The sequence below is a fragment of the Galeopterus variegatus genome, unplaced genomic scaffold (genome assembly GCF_000696425.1).
Source record: "Galeopterus variegatus unplaced genomic scaffold, G_variegatus-3.0.2 Scaffold70, whole genome shotgun sequence".
Taxonomy (NCBI): Eukaryota; Metazoa; Chordata; class Mammalia; order Dermoptera; family Cynocephalidae; genus Galeopterus; species Galeopterus variegatus.
The window spans coordinates 1,130,301-1,142,062 of record NW_007726181.1 but is presented as its reverse complement, the minus strand read 5'-3'; the positions used below and the strand labels follow the sequence as shown (position 1 = coordinate 1,142,062).

The 11,762-nt window shown below is 48.8% G+C and overlaps 1 protein-coding gene across 1 annotated transcript; it reads right to left on the bottom strand.

Annotated features, from left to right (window-relative positions):
• Positions 1–474: 474 nt before the first annotated feature.
• On the bottom strand, positions 475–8,215 carry FKBP4 (FK506 binding protein 4, 59kDa). The gene is made up of 10 exons (XM_008577968.1): positions 8,204–8,215; positions 6,824–6,968; positions 6,219–6,361; positions 5,312–5,432; positions 4,902–5,058; positions 4,242–4,332; positions 4,054–4,137; positions 3,612–3,797; positions 2,811–3,050; positions 475–1,273 (listed from the first exon to the last, which is right to left on the bottom strand). Exons 1-10 carry the CDS (start codon positions 8,213–8,215, stop codon positions 1,166–1,168), a joined length of 1,287 nt encoding a protein of 428 aa, XP_008576190.1. The 3' UTR covers positions 475–1,165.
• Positions 8,216–11,762: the final 3,547 nt, after the last annotated feature.

Here is an 11,762-nt window from a genome sequence, read left to right as displayed (position 1 = left end):
TCTTACCTGAATCATGTAAAAGGTCTCACAGGAGGGGGTTACTGACACTAGGAGTTTTACCTTGTTAAACCAAGAGGCACAAAGATGCCTCTACCAGATCAAAGTTAGGCACAAGTACACAAATCTAACTTCAAAGCAAATATGCAAAGTCCCAATCTTCAGATGTTTATACTTTCTTTTTCCCAAGTGTTAGGGGAAAAAACCAGAGGTACTAGAAACTGCCAGGCTGCTGGGGGAGGGAGTGCTGGCAATCTGCAGCCAGGCCATAAGCACAAGTCCCAGGGGCAGGCTGTGCAGTGCTCAGGAGGCCCTGCACATGGGGCTGCTTCCTGCCCAACTATTGCATCCCCGTCAGATGCCGCATTTATTTCAGCTGGACTGAAGACTAGGTGGTGACCCCCTTGACTTTGCCCCTACCCATAGTGTATCCACCCACTCAACCCCGAACAGAAAGGGTTGCCTGACACCCAGGTTTTGTTTCCACTTTATTGCTCAAGCACATAACTTGAGGCAAGCCTGGACCTTCAGCAACGTGCAGAGAAGAGGCTGGGGGTGGGATGGGGTGGGGATACAACCTGACTGAGAAGGGAAACTGATACAGGAAGTACTGGAAGCAGGTACAGAGGGTGGTCACCATGACACCAGAAAACATCACAGCCACACCATCTGGGGTGAGGACGGGAACAGAGAAATAATGGGCACAGCAGTGGTTCTTCCCATGCCCCTAGCACCCACATGGAGGCCACGTGTTTGGAAATGGACTGGGAGAAAGAAAGGATGAGGAAAGCGGCTGCCCAGGAGTCTCCCTCTCCACCCTGGTTTCACATCAGACCCCCTCCCTACCACTCGCCCCCTTCTACCATTTGAAAAATGGACCTAACAAACAGGGAGCAAAATAAATTAACATTCAGATAAGTATATGTGGATGGACATATGTTTGAGTGTAATGGGGGAAGGGAAGAGGGGTGACACCACCTAAAATTATGCCCCACCTCAGTCCCCCTAGCCTATACCTTTCCCCCTCCCCACCAAAGCCACCATCCAGCCAGATAGAAAAATAAAGGTCTAATTCACTCAAAATTCTTCAGTTTTTACAAAACTAACAGGGTGGAGTAGGGGAGGGAGCAGGGGAGGCAGGCAGCCGCAGGAGCTGGGCTGGGAGAGGCTATGCTTCTGTCTCCACCTGAGACTGGCTCCCTGCCGCATCCTTCTTCTGCTCATCCTTCATCTCTGTGTCAGCCTGATGGTCTCCTGCAGCTATGTCTGCCTTGGCCTGCAAGGAGGAAGAGGAAGGGGCTGAATTCTCAAAAGTAAAAAAACATACAATTTCTTTTTTCTTTTTTTAGCATTAGAAAATATGTGAATAATGTAATTCATCATATTAACCAATTAAATGAGAAAAATCATATGAATTCCATGGGGGAAAACTAAATAAGTACAGTACCCACTCATAATTTAAACAAACAAACAAATCTTAGTAAATCTGGAAGAGAATGGAACTTCCTTAAAATCGAATAAAGGACTTTTAAAAATAAACCTGCAGCAAACAACATATTAAAGGTGAAGAAAACATACAATTTTTTTTTTTTGTCCTTTTTGAGACCGGCCGCACTGCACTCAGCCAGTGAGCGCTGTGAGCACACCGGTCATCCCTATATAGGATCCGAACCCGCAGCGGGTGCGCCGCTGCGCTCCCAGCGCCGCACTCTCCCGAGTGCGCCACGGGCTTGGCCTGAAAACATACAATTTCTAACAATTATACAGATATAACAATTCTCCTTCTAGATTTGTCCTAAAGATACCTTTCCATGTGCAAATTATGAATTTACAATTCATTGCCATACTGTTTAGATACATATTGCAGTAATGTTTTAGATAACTTGCATCAACTAAAATATTGAAAATTAATTCCATCTGTTTCTTTTTACCTTTCTTGACATGGCTACTAGAAAACATTTATTTGGCAGATGGCTGGTGCAGGTATCAAAGCTTTTGACCTTGGTGTTATAACACCGTGCTCTTGTCAACTGAGATAACTGGCCAGGTTACTAGAAAATTTAAAATTACACATGTGGTTTGCATTACATTTCTACTGGACAGTCCTAGTTTAGAACACTGAAACACTAAGAAAGAGGGGACTAATTAAAAAAAAAGATATGCTGTATCCACACAATGGAGTACTACATAAGATAAAAAAGAATGTGAAAGCTCTTTTAAATACTGATGTAAAATAAGCTTCCAGCGATTATTATGTGAAAAGAGCACAGTACGGGAAATAAGTGCTATATTGCCTTCTCTGTTAGGGAAAAGGGAGAAAGCAACATGAATGTGTCTGCTTGTGTACACGTGCATATACTGGAATGACCAGTTGCTTCTGAGGGGAGGGAGGCAGACTTTTTGCTACACAGCCTTTTGTGCACTTTGAACTTAACTATGTAAATATATTACCTACTTAATACACACACACACACCTGGCTCCTTTCAAAGGCGTGTGCACCCCCCCCCCCAAGGCTCCAGGCACAAAGGAGAACATAAATCAGAGAAGTACACTTGCAGTAACTTAACTCCTGACTCCCCTAGGGCTTCAAGTGGGTTTCCAGCCCTGATCATAGAGGAATGCTGGCCCCATCGGCAGGAGTTACTACCAAGGAAACACACACGCTCCTCTCCAAGGAATAGGGCAACTTCTGGTTTCCACAATTGGCACAGATAACCACAGGCACAAAAAGCCCACGCCAGATGGGTCGGGCAGGGGGACAAGGAAATGCCTCTTTTTCTGTCCATTCCAACTGCCCCATCCTGCTCCTCACCTTGCTCTCCTCCTCAGCCAGCCTCTCAAACATGTTGGCATAGAGCTTCTTTTCCCGGGCAAGCTGTTTGCGGATCCGCTGCTGGCACACAGCCAGTTGGGCCTTGGCAGCTTTGTTGCTGGGGTAGAGCTGCAGGACCTTCTGGAAGTCAGCCCGTGCCAGGTCAAAGTCATTCACAGCCAGGTGGGCTTCTCCCCGGCGGAAGAGGCCCTTCTCATTGTTGCTGTCCAGTTCCAGGGCCTAAGGATGCAGAGGAAGCAAGATGGTGAGACCTTAGGTCCTACAGCTCATCAGGCCAAGGCTGGGTTTTATATATTTATATTTCTGCTGTCTGGTACAGGGATGGAACCCTGGACCTTGGTATTATCAGCACCTTGCTCTAACTGGCCCGCTGTAACACTGGGAGGAACGGAATTAGCTGGCTCTACCCCAGCAAGAGCAAGGCTTGGGAGTGGACCAAAGTCTAGGAAGGGACCTCATTTAGTGCAAGAGGCAGACAGAAGACACCAGGCCTCTGGATGAAGGAGGAAGAGGACCTCTCATGTTTCCGTTCTCTTTTGAATAAAGCAGACAGGTAAGAGGGAGGTTAAAAACAAGTGCTTCCTCCAACGCCCATCCCAACTGCCACTACCACTGAAGCCAAAGTGCTTGCTACTTGTATCTGTGCCTCTGGGCCCATCTTCTCAGAGCTCCCACGGATCTATCCTTACCCTAGTCACTGAGGACAAGTTCCAGACATGCTGGCAGCTCACCCAACCCTGCCTGTGACTGGTGCCTCCATGTCCTCTAAAGGGGCCTCACCTTGTTACAACTTTCAATGGCAGAGGAGAAGGCCTGTAGTTTCAGATGACACATGGCCAGGTTGAGGTGGGAGGCCAGTCGAAGAGCCTGTGCTCTCTTCACTTCCTCACTGGAAAAACTTGACTCATACTCCAGCCAGGACACAATCTTCTTGTACTGTTGTAAAGCTTGCTTGTACTTGCCTTCCTAGAACAGGAGGCTCAGGCACTCAGGACATAGTCAGTGGCACCATGCTAACATACCCTGCGACGTCAGTGATCCGTGGATACAGGAGAATCCCACCTCCACCCCCCAGCAAGGCCAGTGAGCTCAGATATACTGGGTGAAGACTGCAAGTACCTACCCATCCACTTGGCAGAAAATGACCTCAGCCAGCAGTGGGAAGGGTGGACCCAGAACAGCCCTCTGTGGGACAGTCTTAAGACCATGACAGTGGGCTCACCTTGAAGAACACAGTGCCCCGCTCTTTCACTATGGTGCTCTGTTCCAGCTTCTCCTCTGAACTCATTTCCCAAGATTCCTTGGCCTGCCACGTCCCGGGGGAGAAACAAAGTTGTCAGCTATCCCAGAGTCACCTATAGGGTGGGACCTGACTTCACAATAGGGAAGGAAGACCTTGAACAAACTCACCTTCTCAAAATTCTTGAGGTGTAATTCATATTTCAGTGTGGCATGTGGTGGGATTTGGAACTTCTCCTTCCCAACATTGCCAAAAGCATAGCTGTAGGGGTGAAAAAACTTGGGCCATCAAAAGGCTTCCTGTCCATTTCCTGGAAAGTGCCTCCCCATCCTTTGAGACTTGGGCCAAATGTCTCCTGTTTGGCAAAATCATCTGTGACCTCTCCACACAATTAGGTGGTCCCTTAGCATCGTCTATATCCTCCTAATAAGTTGGAACTACACAGTGGTACAATTACTAACTTAAATGGCACCTTGCTGAACAGTGAGGTGCTAGAAGGCAGAACAATGTTCTGCTAGAACCCCTAGAATTTTCAGCTGTGTGACTGACACATAGTAGGTATGTTTCAATAAACAACGTTAATGATGGAAAGAATTAATGGAAGATGAAAATCTTAATGTTGGCAGTGGAGGGAACCTGGAGGAACTATGACTGAAAAGATTAGGCTTTAATCCAAGGAGACGTAAACAATCGTGACAATGCAGACTGTCTTTTCTAAATACAGCGAGGAGATCATAAGGCATATATTTTGGTGTGCCCAGAGTGGCAGTAAACATTTAGCTCTCTGACCCCAGTTTGCCTGCTGGCTCTACAAAGTGCCCACCCCTCACCTGGGCTTGAGGTACACAATGGAATGTTCTCCTTTCTCCATACGCTGAATGGCTCTCTCCAGCCCATAAGGCAAATCCAGACTCTCCCCTTCACCGACCTCAAAGCGGAGCTCCCGCTGGTCAAACAGCTGGTCCTTGTAGTACCCTTCCAGAGCGACTGGCATGCAAGAGAGGCAATGTACCAGGGGCATGAGAGGGCAGGTGTCTGAGGAAGGATGCCATAAGCTTCCCTACATCACCCCATCACTTCTGGCCCCCAAGAACCCCCTGTTGTGTTCTCAAGAGGGATGTGAAGAGGGTATGGTTTGACGATGAGAAAATAGCCTCAGAGAAAGGAAGGGACTTGCCCAAAGCCACCCAGGGCCTAAGGGTCAGAACGAGGACTGAAACCTCAGACTGTACTGTCTCACCCTCCACAAGAGCGCCCTCGTTGGGCCTGGCATAGCCTTCACCCCGAGTCCGTATTCTGCGGATGATACCGCCATCTTCATCTTCTGTCAGGTCCTCTCCCTTGAACTCAAATAACTCCACCTGTGAGACGAGACAGAAGGTGACACAGCTCCTCCCCACACTAACTCATCGACAGTGAACTATAACCTCTCATCCAGAAGAGCCCCTGGTAACTGTCGGACCGGATCTGACCTGACATCTCAGCAGTCTTCTGAACATTCTCCGGGTGCCCACTGGTTGATTCAACCATTTGGAGACTGAACAGAGTAAAGTTCCATCTGCTCAGTGAAGTCTTTTCTTGTCCCCTTGACCCACGGGGGAGGCATTTCTTCCCTCCTCTGATCTCCAGAGTACCAATATTCTTTTTTTTTGGCCGGTAAGGGGATCGCAACCCTCAGCACAGTGTGGTCCGCACCAGCTCAGCCAGTGACTGCACCGGCCATCCCTGGATAGGATCTGAACCCGCAGCCTTGGTGCTACCAGTGCCGCACTCTCCCGAGTGAGCCACGGGCCGGCCCCCAATATTCTTTACTGCTATTTATAACTATGTAGTTTCTGATCTCTGGACTCCTTTCAGTTAAAATCTCCTCTGTGTACTGCTCCTGAGATAAAGATGCCTCACCCCTTACCTGCTTTGAGCATGCCGAAGGGTTTGTGGCCACCTCTTCCTATGAAGCCTCCATTATTGGCCACTTTCTGGCAGCAGCAGCAGAGCCAGCTGCCCTCTCCATCCCTCCTCCTCCTAAGGCCAGGCTCTCAGCCTTGGCTACATTGTCTCCAAGAGGCAGGAAGGGCTGGAGGGCAGCCAGGCATTGGGCTGAGATAAGGCCTGGCTCCTTGCCTGGATCTCTGTGGCCGGACACTCACCTCGAACACAAGCGTGGCATTGGGGGGGATCTTTGGAGGGCTGCCTGCTGAACCGTAGGCATATTCTGGTTTGCAGGTGATGTGGCACACTTCCCCCACCTTCATGGTTGCGACAGCAATGTCCCAAGCCTTGATGACCTCACCTGCAGGTACAGAGGAAAACAGGTCCCCCTTAGTAGGGGTCTGACTCTGGCCTCAAACAGTGCCCCCAAAGAGAGACATCCAAGGGGAAGCTGGACACCCTTTAGAAATGGGACCAGGAGGTAAGAAGCCTGGTTGCATTAAGTGCTGTCAGGTCTCAGAAGTCTAGAGATCATTCAACTCTGGAACAAAGGAGTTCAAGAAGACAGCCCACCCCTGAAAAGGAAGTGAGATGCTGAGAGGTGAAGAGGAGGGAGAAACAGAAATCAATAAAGTTAAGAACAATAGAAGAATAATGTGTAACAAAAAGTAACAAAAAAAAAAAACCGAAAGAAAGAAAGAAAGAAAGTACAGACTGCGGAAGACCACTCCTCCTCAAAGCTTGGTCTGAGGATACGGCTTCTGCTTGTGACAGCTTACAGCTATCTTGAAGCCTAACCTGCGGGCCCACTAACCATGCCTACCTTTTCCCAGGTCAAAGGAGAATTTTTCCTTGCGTTCCAGACTGGAGTCAAACTTTGTGCCATCTAACAGCCAGCCAGTGTAGTGGACAAAGACTCGGTCCCCAATCATTGGTATCTCCGTGCCTGTGCCCTCTCGTTTGATGACCTGGGAGGAAGGGGGAGGAAGTGAGTACCCCAGGGATGGGGGCAGAAAGGAGCACCAAAACTACTTGCAAGCCTCTGAGGGGAACATGATGGGACTCTTGTTTTCATCATCTCCTGCCTACATGTAAGCAGAATCAAGGGACCAATGTTCAAAGGATTCTGACACTAGTAGTCTGGTTAGGAGGCAACTAACCTCCCCTCCTTTCCTGAGGTGCTGCAAGACTTGGTTTAGTAAACTGGAGACATGGGCCAGCCCGTGGCTCACTCGGTAGAGTGCGGTGCTGATAACACCAAGGCCGCGGGTTCGGATCCTATATAGGGATGGCCGGTTTGCTCACTGGCTGAGCATGGTGCTGACAACACCAAGCCAAGCGTTGAGATCCCCTTACCGGTCATCTTTTTTAAAAAAAAAAAAAAAAGAATTAGAAATTTTGGCATATGGGCCAGCCCGTGGCTCACTCGGTAGAGTGCGGTGCTGATAACCCCAAGGCCGCGGGTTCGGATCCTATATAGGGATGGCCGGTTTGCTCACTGGCTGAGCATGGTGCTGACAACACCAAGCCAAGGGTTGAGATCCCCTTACCGGTCATCTTTTTTAAAAAAAAAAAAAAAAAGAAAACTGGAGACAAAAGATCGAAGTTCAAATTTTTGTTGTATAATCTTGGCTAAGTCTCCATCCAGACCTTACTTGTAACTAGTGATGATAATCCCTATCTCCCTGAGTTGTCAGAAAATTAAACCGGCAGAGAGTTGAATAAAAGATTATTACTATCATCAGCAAAAGGAAAAGTATTTCTGCTAAATTTCCTCATTCTTCCTAAATGCCGGTGGTCCTCAGAACAGAGTCTGGTTTGGAGACAGGAAAACGAAAGGAATGAGCAATATGAGAATAGGAACAGTTCAAAATGGGTAAAAAGAAAATACCAGGTTATAGATGAGCACAGAGGCTCTCCATCAGGCCCTAACCTCCCAGCCGGGATCTCTTCAAGTACTCCTCACTGGTAGGTTAATTAAGTTTTTATTTCTTTTTCTTTTTTTAAAAGATGACCGGTAAGGGGATCTTAACCCTTGACTTGGTGTTGTCAGCACCACGCTCACCCAGTGAGCGAACCGGCCATCCCTATATGGGATCCGAACCCATGGCCTTGGTGTTATCAGCACCGAACTCTACCGAGTGAGCCACAGGCCGGCCCCTAAGTTTTTATTTCTGGGCTGGAGTATTTCCCAGGTACTTACAGGCTTCTGCATCTCTTCTTTAGCATTTATAAAAGGTGATCCCACGTGCCACCTGGTACGTGTGTGTGTGTTTCCCTAACGGAAAACTTCCATGACAGAATAGACAGGCCTTGAGGAGTCGAAAAGTAAATGGGAAGGAGTGGAGGACAAATGGGGAAATGACCCTTCCTGAAGTAACAACCTTGTAAAAAAAACCCGGCAGGGCACTGGAGAGAGAAGGGGAAGCCACATGCCCACAGGAGAACAGTCAGAGCAGGGGATCGAGGTCCCAAGTATCTGGGGCAAAGACAAATGCATGTGGGGACCAGGTCAAGACTTGCCCAAGTCACACAAGCGTGGAGCTGAGCACTAGGAAGTCAGGACGAGGAGAAACAATGGCTGGGGAGAGGGCACGAAATGCAGGCTTGGATTTCACCATCTTGGACCATCCGCGGAGCCTGCTCTGAAGCACAGCGGGTAGCCCTGACCCAAGTCAACATGACCTCCCTCGCTCCCCAGGCCATGTGCAGTGCAGCGGTTACTGAGCAGCGGGCTCCGCAGCAAGCACCTCCCCTGCCCCACACCAGGAGCCGCACTGGGGGAAACGAGGGCGCGGGAGGGAACTACGGGTCCCGGCATGCACCGCTCCGCCTCCCCGAGGCCGCCGAGGGGCTCGGCGTGGCCCAGCCGTTGACCTCAGGGGCTCCCGGCGCCGGGGAGGGGGCGTCGGACGGCACGCAGGCCTCCGAGCCGGGAATCGCTCCGGGGCGCGCTTCCCGTCCTGGCTACTAATTATCTGCTCGTATAACTTCGTATAATGTATGCTATACGAAGTTATTACGACTATAAAAAAGCAATGACAGCCAAGCTGGGGCCGCTAGAGCTCAGAGGAATAGGAGGAGAGACCTACGGAGTGTATGAAGGCAGGAGAAACCATGATGAGAGAGAGAAAAAACTGCTCTGACCGTTTTGAGCCCTGACCACCTCCAGGCTGGAGCTGTTGAGCTCATGGAGCAGGAGCCAGCAAAAGCCACCGCTGTCCCTGTCAGATGAAGTTGCTTAGAGGCAGTAGGGGAGAAAAGTGCCACAGTGGCCCCCAGGCCAGCAAGACCATTAATGGAGTTTCCATGGACCCACATAGGAGTGAGGATCCACAACAACTGAAAAAAAGGAGCCAATCAGAGGCCAGTGAGTCATCGCAAGGGACTGGTGCATGGCCTGTCCCATGGGAAGTGTTTGCAGCATGGGCAGTGGGGGAGACAGGCCCACTTAGAGAACACTGGGGCACAGTATGGACAGCTGATCTGCACCCCAATCAGGATAGGACCACTCAGAGGAAACTGGTCAGGAATATAGAATTGCATGGGGTGCAGTTTGATGAAAAGACTCAGGCCCAGACCAGAGTTTCTACACAACCCAGGTATACTGGATCTCTCGAGAGCCGGAAATACCTGTAAAAATACCATTAAAACCTGAGCTGCACAAAAAGCCTTTCCCAGGGAAACAGCAGCAAAGCAGCAATTTAGCTCAACCACAGAGCTCAAGTACTGGTCCCCACAAGAAGTTCCCTCATTTTGGAAGTAAGAAAAGGAAAACAAATTAGTTCCAGTGCAGAGTTTAAATGGTGGGAACAGCAAATAATCCATCACAGAAATGAAAGGAAAAAACAAAGCACCCGCAACCAGAGACAAAGTTTGATATTAACTACTAAAGGTCTCATTTCACCAAAGAACACCTATAACATCTAGAAGGACTGGAAGTCCCCTGGGCTACCAAGCCAGAAGGTGGGGAGGACCGGGGGTCTCAGCAATGTCCCCAGAGATAAAGAACTATAACACAGCAAAATTGCTGGCTCAAGGACAGATGCCCTTGGTACAGGTTAACTTACTGATTGATATGTTAACCCAGAGCGGGAAAGACCCGGCCCCTGCCACACGGCCGCGCTCAGCTCTTTAAAATGCTGGGAGCAGCCGGTTGGCAAGAAAGGGCCCGCCCGGCCAAGAACGCTCGCTGGGGCGCGTACTGAAGGGACCTTCCCGACAATAATAAAACTGCCGTATCGGTTAATCCTTAAAATCAAACATGGTTTCAACTCACGGAAAAAGTCGTTCTGTTTTACTAGGAGCCCCTGGGAAGGTCTATTTTCTTCTCAGTGCTCGGCTCGCACGTGTTCATCGACGGCCTGCGCGGCGCCTGCCTACCCAAACCACCCAGTGCTCCATCTCCAGAGGGTCCTGATTTTCCTCAGCACTTAGTGTCAGTGTAACTTGGTGCCTGGTGAGTGGTGTCAAGAGTCTGTATTCCAATCATAAGCCTCTTTGTGGGGAGCTCTCCCTACGTTCCTGGCACTGCTGCTTAATGCAAACAGCATCATCTAGGTAGGTAATTTAAAGAGCTATTGTAGATGAACTTTCAATATCGTAACTTAATTCGTTGTGGTCCCTTCTGATGGAACTTGACTAGGAGATGTAGAACAAATAAAATCATTTCTCCAGCATTTTATGAGTTTAGCCACAACTAAGAAATTTCTTTTTAGGTTACTAGAGATACCCTCAGAGGATATGGGGGGGGCGGGGTTGTCTCTGTAGGGGTTAAATCTGTTTCTTTTCTGCAGAAGTAACGATGCGAAGGCCCACCACCACTGCAGGGGACCGGGACGGTGGGTAGGGGCGTGCGTGCGGGAACGCAGTGATCACACAGATGCAACTGCTGGTCCCCTGCGTGTGGTGGCTTCTTGTAATGCCTGGGCCGTTGGGTATTATCTGGCAGGACGAGTGGGGATAGAAGAGTCCACCTGTACAGTAAAGCTTTCCTGTGTGTTCTTCATTGGCAGCAGGCAGCATAGGTCTAGCTCCGTTTGCTCCGTTCAGCACTTAAGATGTGCCTGCCATTGCGTAAACATTACATCATAACACAGAAAGAGCAGGTGCTTTGCCGTAAGGAAAGAGCTGGGTCGCCCATGTGCTAGCTGTTTAATTTGAGGAAGTTATTTAATCTTTATGTCTCAGTTTCTGGTCTGTAAAATGGAGATAGTGACATCTGTTAATGAGGATGATTTGATGGTTAAAAAAGGGAATGTATGTATAGTATCTATGACAGTGTTCCCCTCCAAGCTGGTGGTTAATAAATAATGGTTATTATCCTAATGTGATAAGCGTTATGGTGGAGTTGGGAACAAGGTGTTAACAAAGGTCTGTAAGAGAAGGAAGAATGGGGTGGTAGGGCATGAGGACAAGGTTTCCAGTGAGGCAGCGAAGGAGTAAATGCCACAGGCATTGGGGTCTTATAAGTAGGACCTTACTGCTTCTGGAATTTTTCCTGGTTGTTCACATTTATTTTTCTGATTGCAAAACTTATACATACTCGTTGTAGAAATGCACGGGTGTTTTATTCTCATTCCTCCTTATCCCTTCCCCAGCCCATTTAAATGAGTATTCTCAAAAGATGTTTAACTGATACCACTCAGAAGTCTTCCACAATCTCCCCTTTCTACACGAGGAAGAGAGCACTTTTTATCCACCTTCGTCCGTAGGTGACGCATGCTGAGGTTACAAGCTTTGTTATTGCCCAAATGAACCTC

Coding starts and splice junctions, on each gene's coding strand:
- FKBP4 (XM_008577968.1), bottom strand. Junction 4,138..4,241: donor ACCTCAAGAATTTTGAGAAG/GTGAGTTTGTTC, acceptor GGGACGTGGCAG/GCCAAGGAATCTTGGGAAAT. Junction 3,051..3,611: donor CCATTGAAAGTTGTAACAAG/GTGAGGCCCCTT, acceptor CTGCATCCTTAG/GCCCTGGAACTGGACAGCAA.